Below are 17,967 nucleotides of genomic sequence, written 5' to 3' on the forward strand. Positions count from 1 at the left end.
CCTGGCTTGCCAATCAAATTAATTTCCATTAGTCATCTGAGTCTGAGTACTGAACATGGAATGCATTTTTCCTAAATGAGACATTCTCTTCAGAACGGAAGCTAGAGCCAAAAATTTTATGAGTGCTGAAATGTCCATGGCTGTATTTCAGTTTTCCACTCTTCATTGCTGAAATTCCAGTACTGAAGCTCAGATGTATAGTACTGTCAAGTCAGTAGACAAAGATTTTTTCAGAATCTCAGCAGAAATATATATTACAATTTTGTTCTTTAATATATGCGCATATATATATATATATGCTGACAATATATATTGTCAGCATGTTGCAGTGGCATCCAACATTACAGTGAATCCTGTAATACACACTTCTATTTATTCCGTTATTTATTTATTTGTTTGTTTGTTTGTTTTTCCCCCTGCAGTTCAGATGGAGAAAATGGAACTGATGAGAAAAAAAGGGCTGGAAAATCACCCACTGTGTCGCTGCAGACCTCTACCAGTGAAGTGGAGTATTTTGATGACCGGAAAAAAGTTGATGTTGCTAGGTAATGTCAGAAATATGGTCAGTTTTCTTCTAGTAAGGTAGTTAGAATGGCTGCAACCCACTTCAAAAGCTAGACTGTATTTTTCAGATATCCTAATAGAGGATATTAGCTTGCACACTATGCAAGTGTATTAGAATCCAGGTTCCTTCCTTGGTTGCTCTGTTACCTACTACAAGTAGTCACAATAGAATTTAGACTCTGGGCTGACTTAGTTCCACTGTTCTAGGAAAAAATATATTTCACTGTTTGGTGCCACTGCTAGTTACATTCCTTTCATAATCAATTTGACAGGCAGTCAAACTGAGCTGCAGTTTTAGTCCTGGCCTCTTTCCAGAACAGTTTCATGCTGGAATATTGATTGTCCATGGTAAAACTATGACGTAAGTTTTAATTTTGGACTCTGTGTCATGTATTGCATCAGGTTCTTGTAATGTCCCCACAAAGACATTCATTCTTCTTTTGCTAGAGAACTGGAATGCATTTTAAGTGCTTCTAAAAGAAGCTAAAATCCCACATGGATGCTTGAACCTTTGCATCCCTTTCACTTTGTCAACTGAACAGTCAGTGCAAAAGTCAGTGGACAGCCTGACACTGTTGTTTTGGTCACAAGGCAAATATTTCTTAAAAATCACTTAATTTCATGAAATATCTTTGAGGAAAAGGTATTTGAAGGAATACATTATCACTTTTTTTTTCCCCAACAGTTGCAGTCTTACCTCTCATATGCTGTGGTTTACTGCATTGGGTGAAGGCTAAACATAAGATTTTTGTCAGGCTTACTATTTGTTTTAGTTCAACCTGTACTTTACATGAGCTCACTAATACATGTATTCACATATTTTAGAGTTTTCTGCTATGAGGGACCTCCTGAGGTATGCAGCCAGTTTCTCTGCTAAGTCAGTGTCTAAGTCAGATTGCTACACAATCTCTTTCCAGCTGTGTCTCCATAACACTCAGGGTTTCTCTTCCTTTCACTGATAAGGTGCTGTAATGGAAATTTTCATAGCACCTTTATTTGCCTACTGTATCTCTAGCAAAATGTGTTTTTCAGGTCATTCCATATGAGTCCTGTGATACGGGGTTTTTTTGTGCTATTCAGTTTGCATCTGAGAGCCTCTGAAAAAGAGCTACCTGATTTTTATAGTATGTTAATATACATTTATTCTGTGCCACATAGCTCTCAGAGGGAGTGTTCTCCTCTTTCTTATTTATGAAACAGTTATCCCACTTCTCTGTTTTCCTGAGCAATCCATGCCATTAATTCTGCCTGTGTAAAACAGGCAAAACTGATTTTACCAGCCATCCATAGAGAATTTGATCTGTACTTGGCTTTTTTAGAGTTGTTTGAGGTTTTGTTTGGTTTTCCAGTATAAATGGCTAGAGCTGTACAAGTACAGCTACCTATACACCTGGCACTCAGAATTCCATTTCATTTTCTGTAAGGTTGCTGTTGTCTGGATGATTTCATTACACTACACTACACTAGAGAATTCATAGCCATCCTCTGACTTGTGCACCTCTTCCTCTTTGTTGTACTTTCCAAATGAGCTCGCTGCTTGTGTTACAACTTCATAGCTTTCTGTACACTGCCTTTCATCTCAACTACTGAGTTTTGTATCATTTTATCTTCCATTAGTAAGGAATATGCTTGTTTAGTATTAGTATTTCAAACGTTGCCCAGAAACGAAGGTGAAGCTAAGCAATGTTAGAATTCATTAAGTTGTAAAAATGTTTTGAACTTTTTCTATTGCTTTACCAGCTAGTCAGTTATTTAGAATACCTCTTCTAAATTAAAAGGAGACCTTCATCAAACTGTCATAGCCAGCAGACTGACACAGTTTAAGAAAATATATACTCCTCTGTATCTCTGTAGAATTCTTGATGAATTAGATGAGTTAATATGATAACATATTAATAAGATTAATATGTTCCATGGAAAAGCACATCCTGTTGGTAACTTACCAAGACCAATGAACTGAAGCTGGGCTTACATCAAATGCTTTAAATCTTCAGGACCAAGAGCAGCACAGATAGTCCAGTCCTGACAATCAAGAGTGACTCCAAGATTGAAAGGAAAAAACGTGCCTCAAATCAGGTAAGGCAGAGACTCTACTTGTTTGTTTACATAGAGTAAAAGTAAACAGGTAACTACCATGACAGGGCTTTTGTTTAGCAGCACTACAGTTCATGGTTGTATAAGGACACAGGTTCCTTTTTCATCAGCGTATTAGAGTCTGGGTAAAGCACAATATAGAGTTAATAGCCACATAGAAAAAAATGAGGATTTCTTGTGAAACAAGTGGGCAGAGTGGGAAGGTGTGTGGAGGACAGGAAGTGGAGCAGGTCACTTGTTTGTCAGACTGTCTAATAAAGCATGTGTGTTTTTGTTGTGGGGCTTTTTTGTTTTTTAGCTGAAGGCAAATGCACACTTTCATAAGCTGTTTCTAGACGTTCCCATTGATGAGCCACTGAAACAAAGTAAGTGTTAATCCCCATGTTGTTGTTGACTGTGGATCCTAGATAATGTTGTTACTCAACAAATGTGATGTACAAGAGGAACTACCAAAATTTTAAAAACTTTTAACTCCAGTTGCTTAGAGCTACAGATTCATGTGCAGTAGGCGTTGTGTTGTAATCTTGGAAAACTTAAACCTCTGCATGTTTGGTATATTTGGAAATTGTAACCCAATTTGCCATTCCTGAAGAGTAGCCTAATAACAGTATTTTTTGGTACTGCATCTTCCTTGATAAAAGCAGTACTTGAGACAGAATTGGTCAAGTGATTAGCTTGAGTTTTTGCTGTTGATGATGTTTTAATATTTAAAAACACTAGTAAGAAAATTAATGTTTAAATATTTTACTATTATCTATAGTACTTATAAGAAGGGAATTCTACACAGATGTATAGCAAATGTTTCTTGAAAGGAATGCAGGGAAGGTGGTTCATGAGTGAGAAATGGTTTGCTCAATGTCTGTGAAGTAAAAGCAGCATTGCTTTACATGTATTGTATCTCTGTTAGACGTCTAGTTTAGACAACGGCCGTAGAGCTGGAAGTTTTATGATAAAACCTTTCATTAAACTCTTCACATTTAAGTAATGCAGTTATGTAGAAGTTAGTAAAAAGTTTTTAGGAAGCTAGGTTGTATTCTCTCAGAAAACATTTTTAACCTTTGAAGGCCAGTTGCACATTACTATTCATTTTATTAATTTCAGTTGCTGTCCTTCAAATACTTTGAGTCTAAACTTAGGTCCATGACGTCTTCTGATCTTGTCAGTATTAGTTAAACTTACTGAAAATTTCAAGGTTTGACAATGTTAATCAAAAGGTATAAACTTAAACATATCATAGCTTTGTAAAAAGAACAAAACTGAAGCCAAATTGGCTGGGCTTGGCTTGGGTTGTGATTACATTCAAGATTATAGAATATCTGTTTGTTTCAGGCTTTACCTGTGCTCTGCAGAAAGAAATTCTGTACCAAGGAAAGTTATTCATTTCTGAAAACTGGATTTGCTTCCATTCCAAGGTTTTTGGTAAAGATACTAAGGTTAGTAAAACGTTTATGTATAGAATGGTAGTGCTATTCTTAACAATTCGCTCATCACCAGAAGTCCAAATTACTGTGCAAGGATAGAATAGTAATACTTCCAAGTTTTATTGAATACAATCACTGTTTATAAGTGATGTTTGAAAAACATTCTAGAACTGAGGACTGTTATTATTAGAGATTGAATCTCTTGTTCAAGGACTTAATGTCTGAAAGAATCAGATGAAAGGAAAGGATGTGAAAGCAGCAGTGAGGGTATTGTCAAATCCATGTAACACAAATGGCAAAAATGTTTGTCTTGGGGTAAGTACTTAGCGGAGGAATGAAGGCTGAAGAGTATTAAGGGCTCCAAGACTATAGTTGGAGCAGTGGAGAGAAGGATCAAACATATTAAGGCAGTTAAAGAGGAAGAACTAAAACTGGCTTCTGACTTGAATAGTGAAGCTCTCTGAAGGAGTCTTCTAGCAGTTCCATTTTGCATAAACAGTGAAGAGAATTAGAAAAACCAGTGTGCAAGGTTTTTACTTGTGAACACAGTATGCAGATCACAAATGAGATATGAACTGTTGGGAAGATCATAAATCTTTCTTGGTGATCCACCTAAATCTTACTACCCCTGTGGTGAATGATATGCATACAGAAAAAACAAAGACTCAAAGACTTGGATCTGTTGATTTGAAGGTTTTGGAGTGTGCTTTGTTTACATAAACTGCTTTGGTTTTGACCTCTTCTGGGGAAATGGATCAATTTGTTTCAAGGATTTCTTTGACTTCTTTGTTTCAGGAGCATCCTTGAACAAAGCTCCTGGTTAGATCCAGTGAATTGAATGCTGAAATCAGTTTAGGGGTTGAGATTATCTCATTTCTCTGCAGTCAACTATTTTGATGGAATAACATCTGTTGTTAAAAGGCTTTTTATAAAGTGAAATAGGTGTAAAGTATGCTTGAAATTATTGACAGCACATTGTCCATAGCAACCATATGGGTTATTACAGCACTTGGTCCAGGACTATTGTTGATTTCTAGTTAATGGTTTCTATTAGTCATAGACAGTACATTAACGTGGTTGCTGTATATGTTGGTGAAAGCTGTGTGGCACAAAGGGAAAAACATCTGGTTGAATACTGTCATTCAATATTAGTAACAGTTATCTTGGCAATTTATTAAAATTTAGGCTGCTGTACTGGCAATCTTCTGTTCACCATGAGCAAATGTAGTTACTGCAGACTGTGGAACGGCTTTCTAGTGTCAACTAAGCTAAATGTACGCAAGAATCTGGTAGAACTTTACTGAGTAGAAAAACCTGGAAAAAAAAATGCAGAATGATGATGATGACGTAGTACTAGGAAATTACATTTGTCAACAGGGCTTTAAATTCAGGAACATATACATGCACTACATATGTGCTGAAAAGTGAAAACATTTTACAAGATAGGGTAGAATAAACACTGTAAATGTAATTATAGCAATACTGCAAATTACTCAGTTCTGGGTCTTATTTTCAGAAGACATTGCTGGGAAAATTAAGAGTGAAGGTGACAGTCCTTATCATTTATTTACAGTTTTGTTCAGCTTTTAAGAATACTGTCAAGAAAAAAGCTGGAAAATCAGGGATACAGGAAAAAATGATGTCGTGGGAGGGAAAGGAGGAAATCAAGCTGGACAGGAAAAGGAACATTATTAGCAGTCAGATACACTGACAAAGCCTCCAAGACGCAAAGCTGGTATTGTTTAAAACTAGTAAAACAATTTTAGCTCACGGATAAAGTGTTTTATTGTGAGAAACAGTGGATCTACATATTCTAGTTAATTTTTGACAAGAATTCTACCTGCAAATTTTTTTTTAATGAAAGCTATCATGCAAGGAACAGCTACACAGTTCAGGAATTTTGATTATGCAATAAAGACACTATGTATATTCAGAACAAAAAAATTGCTTTTGCAGGATTGAATAGGCATTGAAAGACTTTCTTTCCAGGTAGCTCTAATTTGGATATATATGTTGACCTTGAGTCTTCCTTGGATTTAGACATTGTTTTACCCTTTTAAATTAGTGTCCATGTTGCCTGCAGCTAAATCTTTTATTCTGAAATAATTATTGTTCCAGATAAAAGTAGTTGTGATCAAACAGTGATTCCACCCTTTCAATCTAATGCTGTGGGAACAGTGCAGTATGCAAGTGCTGAATGGAACGTTCAAAAAATGTTAGTTTTGATTACAGTTATGTTATCCATCAAAACTACACAAAGTAGAATGGCATTAGCATCTCTCATTTAAAGTTGTTTAAGCTGAATTGTGAACTGAGCCAACTAGAAAAATGGTAAGCTGCTTTCATGCAGCTTGTAGTAGAACTTCTGTTTGAATAGTATTTGGCAGTCTTGCAACCAAAATACACAAAGATTTTTATTTTTTTTTAACCTGGTACAATTTTTCAGTTCATGATTTCATGTTATTGTTCTGAACAAAAGTTAACAAGAAACTGCACAGAGTAACTTCATTCTCTTCCAATGGCATGTTTTAATTCAGTGCTGTGATTGCTAACTGAACAATTTATGGACACTTAACTTTGCTTACAAATTTCTCAGGTAGTTCTGAGAGCCTGTGCCAAAGGTATTTTTAATAGGATCTGTTTCTTGATCATGGATGTTATTATCCATGATTATTATATTATATTATAGTATAGTATGTTATATTAATATCTAGGATTATTTTATTTGCCTAACTCACTAAACCTCTAGGTTTTTCAACTCACTGTTTCCAATCAGGTTTTTTAAGCTTTGTAAATTGGGATTTGTGGGAAGAGCCATGCAGAATATCTGAAGTGAAATACTCTGAAACTTAGCGGACATTAAGCTAATGGAAGCATTAACACAAGCATAACACAAGCAGGAAGAAAAATTGATAACTTTTCAATGTTAATGTAGACTGCCTCCTTGGCACACATAGGAATCAGTTGAAGTCAGGAGGTGTGTCAGTATTGGGTCTTTGAACCTTGCTGAAGGACAAGCTGTGTACTCTCCTGCTTGTTGTAGATCTGTAAGTGGTGAGAAGACTTTTATGTTCATTGTTCAACAAGCTTGTCTTGTCTGATAAGTTCTGAAATACTTGGTTTCTAAACAAAGAAGTATAACTTTAGGATTGGTTCATTTTGCTGATCAGCATTACACTAAGCCTGTAGTCTTGTGAGAGCCAGAAGTCTTGTCAGGAAAGGAAGACACAAACTAAAGCCCGGATTAGCATTTTTTAAGGGGCAGAAGTAAAAGCAGTTAGTTATGGTTTCAGATTATTACGTTTCTTGTTTCATATGAAATAAAAGTAACCAGAAATACAGTGGAGACGCCTTTAAATAGTGAGTGTTGAAAGTGTGGCTTATCCCAGTGGCTGGGCTGGCACCTTGGGACAGAGCATGATGCAGATTTGTATGCAAGTATTGGGATTCAAGTGCTACATTGATCTTGTTTCAGATTAGTATACCTGTGCTGTCAGTGACACTTCTGAAGAAAACCAAAACAGCCCTTCTTGTGCCAAATGCTCTGATCATAGCAACAATGACAGATAGGGTAAGTACTGGTAGAGCACAATGGTATTTCAGTGAGAGGATAAAAAAATAATATCTTTTTGCCACCTGGTCTCTGTAATCTTTTATTCCCTGTTTTTGAAGAATTTATAGCACCAGAGGAACTGAAAAAACTGAGTCAGGAGGTGCATACACAGAGTCACCTGCGTTGCTGGCAGCTCTGTCGGTGTTCTCTCATTTACTTTTATCTTACCTAACCAGTAATACCTAAGACACACAAAAATCTGTTGTCTTACAGTGATATCCAGGAATTGTAATTACATCAGTCAGTAGGAAATGTGATTATCCTATGAGCAGCTTCAGAAACAACACATTTTCATTTCACAAATATTTTGTGGGTGCAGGAGACAGTACATAAAAGCAAGTTTGGGGTTTTGTTTGTTTGGAGTTTTTTTAAAGGATGGGTGAAACATAGCATGGAAAGTGTTTTTTTAAAAGAATGAACAGATCTGGATTATGCTCTTGTTCTTGCAGCAGAGCATGGTAACTTTTATCTGCCTTTTCTGTGTTTGTGTGATAAACCTCAAACTGTAGGCTTAGAGGGACTGCAGGATTTTCCTGCCATACTGAAGTCCTTGAAAATTGTTTCTTGATCAGCAAAATCACCTGTCAAGTTTTATTTAGATAAAAGGAAGACTGTATGTCTTTTGCAAATAGTCATGGAACTTATGTTTTGCAGTACATGTTTGTCTCGCTCCTCTCCAGAGATACCACCTACAAGCTATTAAAATCTATCTGTAGACATCTTGACGTAAGTACTAGTGGCAGTGAGGATGGTATGTAGCTTTGTGTTCATTATTACTGCTATTCTGCTGTGAAATGCTAGATACTTTCTGCTTGTGTTCCTTGTTAACACTGCTGCTTTTTTTCAGGATACAAGCATGGGCAACAGTCCAAATCCCTCTTCTGCAGAAAACAGCTTCAGGGCTGATCGCCCTAGAACTCTGCCCCTGGTAAATGGCTTAGAAGTTTGTTCTTTTGTTGTGTGGCATCTTTCATTGCAAGTACTATTTATAATGCCCGAAGAAAGGAAACTGAAGGAAATCATGGCATCTGTTTCTAAAATTTCCATGAGTCTTTAATGCTAGAAAACAAGTTGGAATAATTAGCATAATTATCTGTGATCAAACGTGCCGTTTATATACATGTGTGCGCTTTGGGTTTATTCGCAGTCTGTATGTTATTCATATCACTGTCTAGCAGTCAGATTTCACTGTACTGATGCAAAGTCTGCCATGAACAGTTTTTGAAGTGTTTCTAGTAGCAAGTCTTCCTCCGTAAAACTGTTCACTCAACTTCAAGAGCTGTGAAGCCACATGTGATTACCAGAGCCTAATGTGAGTCCAGGAGCTTGTCCTGGACTTAAAACTTGTGCAAACTTAGCAATCTTTCTTATAGACAACACAGGAGATAAAGCTTGAATTCTGGTGATGTTATGGAGCTTATTTTTTAATTTGATCTCGACATCTTGGTATCAAAGATTGTTCCTAGTTAAACAGTTCTACGGCTTTGATCTTCGGTTGAGATTCTAGAGGAAATTAGATTGTTTAGATTTAGAACAGGGCTGAGCCTTTTTGTGATTATTTCTCCCCATCAGGATTTCACTGAAGATTATTCTGATCTGGATGGAATAGTGCAACAGCGAAGACAAGAGATGGAAGAGTCCAGCAGCACAGGCTCACAGACACCAGAGCTGGAATGCTTTCAAGGTGAGTGGGATCATGGAGCTCCAAGAGAAAGAGAATGAACTAACACTCAGTTTTGCTTCTGTATCCCCTTCTGATGTGGAATCTAAATTCTCCACAGTCCTAGAGAATTATGCGGGTTTTGAGGTCTTCCTCAAGGCCCCAGTATTTACATTTCTGTTACTATAGCCCTCTGCAATCCAGACTCAGACAATGACTTGGTCATCAGCAGATCTAAATTGTCACTACTGGTTCCAGTTGCTTAGTGATGCGAGCAGAGATAGAATGTAGGAGCTGTTCATGCTTTAAAACACAAAAGAAAAATAAACAATCATAACCAATTCTAAAGTAGTTCAAGTCACAGTGTAACTTCTGATCTATACAATAACATTTTGTACCATGGTGGCTTTTGGTCATCAAGGTTATTTTTGATGTGTTTTTGTGGATTGAAGATATTGAAGATACTATCCAAAGTTGTTCTTTCTTTACCACACTCTTTGTAATCTATTTTCTCAAGTTCTTCACCTAACTAGCAGCCATTCTGATCGAAACTCACTTCATAACTCATACTTCATAACCTCATGAGTACAGCAATACTTGTTTTGTGTAGCTCATGCTGAATGTCGTTATGAAAATATAAATTATTCTCTTGTACAATTAATATATGTTAAGATATCAGTATGTTGTTATGCTGTTAGTACTCTGGGTTCCATCTTGACTATAATTTACATAAGAAACTGTTTAAAGATACTGTCAATTTTTGTAGTAGTTTTCTATCATGTTATTTTTTATTAACTCTCCCTTTTGCTCTGTGTCTTTTGTTCAGCAGGATGATTTGGAGTTATTTGCTTTCATTGGTATTTAATATTTATTGTGCATCTGTCTTTAATTGTGTGGTGCTTTTCATTAAATTGTGGCGTCATCACATGCCACAGAAGTGCTTCTCAATAATGTTTTTACTTGCTGTCTTACTTCCTGATAGCTAGTAACTTCTTCAAAACATTCCATTTTCTCTTTCCATAAATGAAAGCCAATACCCAGGCAAAGAACCACCCTAGAAAAAGGAGGTGAAAGCAGGGGTGAAAGGCAGTATGTCTGTCACTCATGATTGTTTTTGTGCATCATTAGAGCAAATCCAGAGTAAGCAAGGATAGCATAAAACTGAGTGTGATCAGATTTTTCTGTCCCATTTCTTTCAAGATAACATTGGCATTTTTAAAGACAGTCAGGAACAAGAGTTGTAGTGTCCTTTTTGAAGTAACAATCCACTATCCGCATTTGATGTTGCTGTTAAAGTAATTTAGACTCATTACTCTAGCAAATTCAGGCCTTTTGAGAGATTACTTTTATGACTATAATCTTCTGCCTGGAAATTCAGTAGTAGCTTTTCAACATTTTCATGGGTTGCCATCTTTTAAAAGATCTGGAATATAAATGCAACATGCATCACCTTCTTACAATCCAAGTGCTTCTTTTTATTTGTATTGATGTGGAATTAGTATGTAAGCTATTTCAAGGATACTAAACCAGCTGCCTTCTTTTTACCCAAAAGTACAGAAATGTACCTTTGAAAACTCTCCTCTTTCTCTTTTTCTTGACCAACATAAGCTATCAATAATTTTCTTTGACTTTGTATTTCACATCTATTAAAAATCTTTCTTTTGACAGATTATCACGTTGTTGAAACAGAGACTCACTTGAAAGTTTCCAAGCCTGAGGCCAAGTCTGTTCGTTCAGATGCACATAGTAAACGTGGACCTGATGGAAAAGCCCGAAACAGTCCTCGAAATGGTAAGAAGTCAAGGACAGATCTTCAGCTGGAATAAATTGAGATAAGTTTGCATAATTAGGTCAGTTCACATAATATGGAAGATGTCTTTCTTTGTTTCTCTGTTTGCATTCTCCTAAACACTGTTTATATTCTGTGGTCTGCTCTTCTCAAAGTAAGGCTTGGTTCTTTCCCTTGCAGGCCACTCTGAAGCCTTCAGGTTCCTCCACAAAGTGAAGTCCCAGAAGCTCTTATCTCTGAACCATGTACTTGTATTTTATGCAATTCTGTAAGTTAGTAATAACAAAATTGTCAAAAACTACGGTTTTCTTATAAGCATGATTGATACCATCTAAGCTTAACTTGAAAAATGGAAATTACTGGAAATTGTGGCCTTTACACTTTCCAAAAATGTGTATGTGCATACACACACACACACACACACACACACACATATATATATATATATATATATATATACATAGATCTATATAAGACTGTTGGGATAAGCTTATATTTTACTGGCCATTTACTTTTAAAAGCAAAGGGACTTTAGATTCAGAAAATATTAAAAGTGTTTAACTACTTGCAGAGGTTACTTTTGCATGTCACTTAGCAAACATACTCAGGTTTGAGATTTTCATAACTGTGTAAAATACCATTGATGGTGTTCCTGAAACGTTTCTAAGAAAAATACCTTTATTTTTGAACATGTACAAGTAACAATTTAAATGGCTTTTAAAAATAATTTTGTCAGGTACTGCTAAAGTTTCCTTAACTGATATCCTTTATTTTTCTCTCTTACAGCGTTTGTGTTTTAATACTTTCTACCTTCTACATGAGATATAAAATAAGCATCCTGGAAGAACGCCTTATGTCCATGACAGCTTTTGATTCACATATTAAGGAGTAAGATAAACTCTGAAAAAATATTGGAGATTTAAAATCTTTTCCCAGGGCAAAGATTCAATGAAAAAGGTGTAACTTCTGTCTTCAGTATTAGTGTAATTTGATTAGAATGTTAGAAACATACTTCATACTCTTTGAGCTAGTACCTCTGTCTTGCTTGTATAAAGCTTTATGTTGTCTGTATACCATTTAGAAACTTCTGTCCTGTCTTTCTGAAATAAAAAACCCCACACCACAGCACTAAACCAAAACAAATCCAAACACACCAAGGGGCATTTCCTGAAGAGGAAATAGGGAAAAGGGCCATAGTTACATAAATATTTTCTTTCTGTAGCTAGAGTCATGGATGTCATCTGCCTCTGCAGTTAAACAAGTTAGTTTTTTTGTTTCTTTGGATTTTTTTTTGTCTCCATGTTTCATAGATAGAAAATACACAAGCATTAAATGGAGGGGCAGTGCAGAGGTATGTGTGTTTATAGTTTACCTCTGTAAGTTGTATTGGCTCCCTGCTCTTGTCTTAGGACAAAAGGAGGTTAAATTGGATACTGCTGAGAATACTAATCGGTTTATTGCACATTAGATTCTGCCCTAACTCTTCTCCCCTTTTTATAACAGATTTTTCCCCGAGCTGCTCTGAAAAATATGGCTTCAAAAGTCATTTGTAGACTCAGTGCAAAAACTTGCAGCCACATGCAACATGAGTGGAAATGCTGACAGCTGGAGAAGCACCACATGAAAAAGAGAGGGGAAAAATAAAATTCAAGACAGAGCTGTCTCAGGCATGGTGGAACTGTTTGCAAAGTGGTTCAAATTTAGCAAGCTCTTACATAAGTGTGCTTTTAAATTCAGCTTTCTTTGATTACCCATCCATGACAAAACAGGTCACTCTGACATTGCTCTTGTGGCCATATCAAACAATGACTATGCTGTTTATGGTCCAGCTGGTCACAGCTGTCATCTGTGGAAAGCAGTAGGACTTGTAGGCATGTGTCAGAAGACAGAACCAGGTTCTTCATAGAAAAAGGGATAGGATGGAAATGGTGCTCTATCTATGCAGCTTTGCAGTTATATTTTATCATTTTATAATGCAAGAAGTGGGGTAAGCCTGCTTCACGTAGTAGGCAATGTCAAAAGCCTTTTTCTCACTTCTGGCTTATTTTTATTACCAGGATACTGTGTTCCTCTTCAGAAACTCTAACACAAGAAAGTCCCGTTTCTGTTGCTCTGATCCCAAACAGTACAATATACAGGAAGGAAGATCTGATGTGCACTTCTGCAGTGTCAAGGGCTTGGGCTTTCCAATTTCCTCCAAGTCACAGGATGTGGAACTTACGGAACTTTTCAGTTTCTGGAGAATGAGATCATGTAAAAAAATGTAGTCAAGAAGTGACTTAGCACATTTTTTTCTATAAACAAGTACAGTTTGCAATTTTGCCACTCTGTTGCCAGCTGCATGTGTATCCAGTTCTGTTTTCCTCTTTTTTTGGGTCTGTCACACTTACTATTTCATTCTATTTGACAGACATCAAGTGCACCAAGATTTGGGATCTCACCTGCAAATTAATGCTGATACCTTTTGTGATGAGTTAACTGCTAATCTTAGAAAATTGGAAAAGGTAACATCATGTGATATAACGCAAGTGCTGATAGACCAATCAGGTTTTGCTGATTTTTGGTTCTTGGCTGGGTTTATATGATCTTTTATGTTGAAAAGTGTTGAGTTACCCCCAGATTCACTACCAAAAAGTGGCATGTTTTCCTAGACAAAGGACTAGTTTTTGGACTGTCAGTTAACCCTGGTATAAACATTGGTATGTGTAAAAGCTTTGCCTTGAGCTGAGACTTACAACCAGGAGAAGTGTCCCTGAGGAAGACACTTTAGGGATAATTATTGCATTACATAGTGATCTCAACCTTTTTTTTTTTTTTTTCCCCCTTTTTTTTAATCCATCAGGGATAAGGGTTTTGGACTTAACCTTTATTGGTATCTGATGAATTTTTCTGTTTGGGGCTTTTGTTGGAGTTTTTGATTAAGAAACTGGTGCTTGCTTACATATGTAGTCAGCTTCTTCACATAAAGTGGCTGGAATCTGCTTGTTTTACTTCAGTAACACAAATGCTGCTGCACCAGTTGTGCAATTCCCTCTACCTCACCCTTGATTTTTACCATTCTCTAATTGGAAAGCTAAATGTATTTGATGACTTCATTTGGTGACTTGAATTGGAAACCTGTGTGGAATGAGTGGGTGTGTGTTACTTCCTTATTGGGTGTTTTTCCCCTTTTTAAAACACTTTACCAGAGGCTCCTCCACTGTCATGGCTGGGGCTCGGCTGTGCCTTGCGGTGGGTCCACTGGACGCTGCTGGAATGGCTGTGTCCAGCACAGGACAGCCCCTGGTCCTGGCCCACAGCTGCTGCCCCTGCAGACCTTGCCCCACCTGCCCCCTAACCTTGACAAATGCACCCGTACAGGTGGGTGAAGTGCTGTGTGTTGGGTACACATACACAGGCCAAGCGTGACAAAAGCACTAGTGGAACAAAAACAAAAGTTATTTGAATTCCTGCGTGCTTAAGTCACATGGGATATTTTTGCCTCTGTTTCTAAAACTGAGTCTGTGCCAAGCTCTTTCAACACGTTTTTTCCCCCAAACCAAATGTCTCAAATGACCTAAAGCAAAGACTGTATAATATCACTGTTTACATGTGTGACATGGGTTTTAGAAATACTGCCAAAAAGGGGTTTCTTCCCCCACACCTTCACCCTCTCGGCTATGGAAATCTAGAGTAATGCTGGTTTAACCCTTCTGTATTTTCTGGATAATAATAGTGTGAATATAAGGGGAAGATGCTTACCAGATGGTTACCAGATACAAGCTTCAGCCAAATTGGGTCTTTTTAGAGGTTACTGCTTTCTGTCTGCCTGGGACAGGCTGGCAAGATGGTTCATAGGAGACCTCATTTCAGTGGGAAGCCAGCCAGCCCTTTGCAGCAAGGCTAGGCACTGTCCCACTCCCTTATATAGCATCTGCTTGGAGACAGTAATAGGCAGCTAGATGGTTAGATCATTCAGCTGTTCACAGAGAAGTGACCTTCTGTCCTAAATTAGAGTCTTAAGTGTTGTGCTTTCTTTGTTTAGTGTTTACAGGATTGGAGCCTTAAAGACTTACCTTTATCTGCCAAATATTCAAGGCAATGAAGTGCTCTGCATACAAGCTAAATCAAAATTGCCTGTAGCAGCATATTGCCACATCCTGCTCTAATCTAGATGAGCAGTGGTTAGAAATCAAATAGCTTTTTGTTCTCTGAGCAAAGTTACTATAGTTGCTTAACAGTTTCATATGCCTTAGTGAAAAGTGCTGGTAACTGGCTGCAACAGCAAAGGTAGTATTCATGTTCCAGTATAACTTGACATGTCTCCCCTGTGGTCCCCTGTGACCACAGCACTGTAAACTGGAGCACTGAGATCATCTAGATTAAAAACTAAAAATTACTCTGCAGTTAAAAAATGGTTAGTGCACGAATATGTTGCAATGACTTTGTAAGTGTGACCTTGTGATTTTTACAAGTTCTTCAAACTTGGAGCCAAGGAACTACCATTGTTTAGCAAAATTCTGCTAATTTGGCTTTTAATTGTATTTAGCAGCTTGTTAAAATGCACCATGTCCATCAAAGGATAAAGTATTTAATTGTGGGAGGGCAAATGAGGCCTAGTATTATTCATTCACTTACACTAACTTACCAAGCCAAAAGGAAATTCCTGTTTACATGTTAAGCAACTCATATAAAATTAGGTGCTTCTTCCTGTCTCCCTTTCCTCAAAATGCCCTTCTTGAGAAAGGGGTGCATCTGGAATAGAAATCATGAGGTAGGATTAAAAAGTGGTATCCTTGATCAGGAAGTACAACGGCTCCTCAAATTGAAGCCTGAACGTAGCTGTGACTGAATCTGTAACCAGTGCCGGCAAGTTACTAAGATACTGAGCTATTGAGAACATAAGTGTCTGGGGATGTGACCTCCTCTCTGCTTTTAATAACAAGGAGATGAAAAGTGGATAAATAGGCTGTGTAAAAATAGGTCTGCTCAAATTATTCTAAAGGATGCAACTGGCTGACATTACTTTCATTGCAACTAAAGGAAGATAACCTACAATCGTTTCACTAAATCTGGTAAATGGGACATGTCTGCTAATGGTTAAAAAACTATATTTTGCTGTGCACACATCATGGCTGAAGCTGTTACAAAACTATTAGAATTATCTATTTAGTCATAGAGCTGTGACTAGGAAGTTAGAGACTTTTACTGGTTTTTGATCAAGGTGAAAATCATTCAGTTTCTTGTCCCGTTGCTTCTAGCTTTGATTTTTATTTTTGTCTTATTTTCTTGTGACCAATGGAGAAGACAAGCTGTAGGAGAAAATTTCAGGAGATATTCATCGTATGAAACTTAGATGTCCTGCTAGTTGATTATCTAGGTGCTCCATTTGATGCACTTATATTACACTTATTATAAGGGAAGCATTTAACAGGAATACCATTGGTATGAAGAGGTGTGACAGAACTAACATGCATACAGAGAATATTGAAGAGTATGTCTTGTTTTTATTTTTTATTTAAAATGCAGTGTAAAAACACTTCTCGCCTCCCAATTCTTTCCCTCTCTTTTTCTAAGATACAGAACAACTTACAAAAGCTACTTGAAGATGGTGAATGAAACATCAATTTTCTTGGACTGCTTCAGACCTCGTTCTTCTGTCTTGACAAACTGTTTAAAGGAGCTCTGCTGGCCAGAGTTCAAGCTTCTTTATTTTCAGTCCAAGCCAAGCTTAAACTACTGTAAAGCTCATGTCATCATACAAAAAAGTCAGTTGATTCTTCAGCATGTATCTATATATTTTGAAAACATAGATGTAGATCAAACCGTATGTCTATGTTCTAAAAATGAGGGGATTTTTCTTTATTGTGTGTGAATTAATGGATTTTATAGCTTGCTTGATTTTAGAGTTGCTTACACCAGTGCAAACCTGGTGCATATTCTTTTACCTCAACATTTACTTTATGCTTATTGTCATACAAATACAAATGTGAAGAATGTCAGTCATCATTCATGTACTGAAGTGTTGTGTGAATGAGCACATACCTGTTTTAGCTATGATTATGGATTGGTGCTGTGCTCTTCATTTTTACTTGCTTCTCTGCACCCTGACATCCCAAAGATCAGAAAACAGACACCTCTGTGTTTGGGGATGCAAAGTTCTGAATGTTTGAGGTCTGCTCAGTTCTCCAGCGCTGTAAAAAGGCTCAATTCCACTTTCTGTGACACTGTATCACCACTAAGGGTAAGGTCTGTTTCTACTGGCATTCAGGTTCCATTGAAGTCAAGCCTGTAATCTGTATGGACTTGCCAATTTACAGTCAAGTTGCTTATGAATAGCAATATGGGTGTGACACACGTGCACAACTTAGAAAAACTGCTTGTTTTCTGTCCACTCATATGGTCTCTGCCCTTGGAGTTAATCAGTATAAAGATCCTCAGCCAGCTTTCCTTGGAGTTGCATGGGTTTTGGTTGGCTGAGCAAGTGCAATTTGTAGTCCAGTAAATGGAAATCTAGTCTTGGTACGTGACTCCAGGGACTGGATATTTCCACATAATGAGAACTGGCAAATTAATGGTGCAGCAATACAAACAATCAGTAGAATGAATGAAAAAGTGGACACCTGCTTTGTATTATCATATACTGTTTTTTTCCCGGAGTGCCTAAGATGGGGATTTTTAGCTTTCTGATTCACCAAGCAGGCTCATTAGTTTTTAAAAAGCAATATTTAGGATAATAACTACTATCTGTGAAGTAACAGTATTGTTTATAATATGCTATGCATTTTATAACCATTTCTGTGAAATGTACCTACTTTGTTTAAATAAACTTTTTTAAAACAAGTGA

At 37.1% G+C, this 17,967-nt stretch overlaps 1 protein-coding gene across 6 annotated transcripts in view; it reads left to right on the forward strand.

Annotated features, from left to right (window-relative positions):
- Positions 1–17,967, forward strand: part of GRAMD2B (GRAM domain containing 2B) — a 41,387-nt gene extending 23,420 nt beyond the window's left edge. For 3 of the 6 annotated variants that reach the window (XM_014257094.2, XM_014257096.2, XM_014257095.2), the window contains exons 2-13: positions 423–545; positions 2,559–2,640; positions 2,957–3,023; positions 3,988–4,091; positions 7,555–7,650; positions 8,347–8,418; positions 8,540–8,620; positions 9,265–9,376; positions 11,021–11,143; positions 11,322–11,409; positions 11,928–12,029; positions 13,199–13,541. In XM_014257094.2, the coding sequence (XP_014112569.2) occupies positions 423–545; positions 2,559–2,640; positions 2,957–3,023; positions 3,988–4,091; positions 7,555–7,650; positions 8,347–8,418; positions 8,540–8,620; positions 9,265–9,376; positions 11,021–11,143; positions 11,322–11,409; positions 11,928–12,029; positions 13,199–13,388 (1,240 nt within the window). In that variant the 3' untranslated portion in view covers positions 13,389–13,541. The other 3 variants (XM_088054381.1, XM_005528111.3, XM_014257093.2) reach the window with 3 other exon arrangements.

Source organism: Pseudopodoces humilis, chromosome 4 (assembly GCF_049639895.1).
Source record: "Pseudopodoces humilis isolate 2021_Gansu_Grassland_sample_001 chromosome 4, ASM4963989v1, whole genome shotgun sequence".
In the NCBI taxonomy this organism is placed as follows: Eukaryota; Metazoa; Chordata; class Aves; order Passeriformes; family Paridae; genus Pseudopodoces; species Pseudopodoces humilis.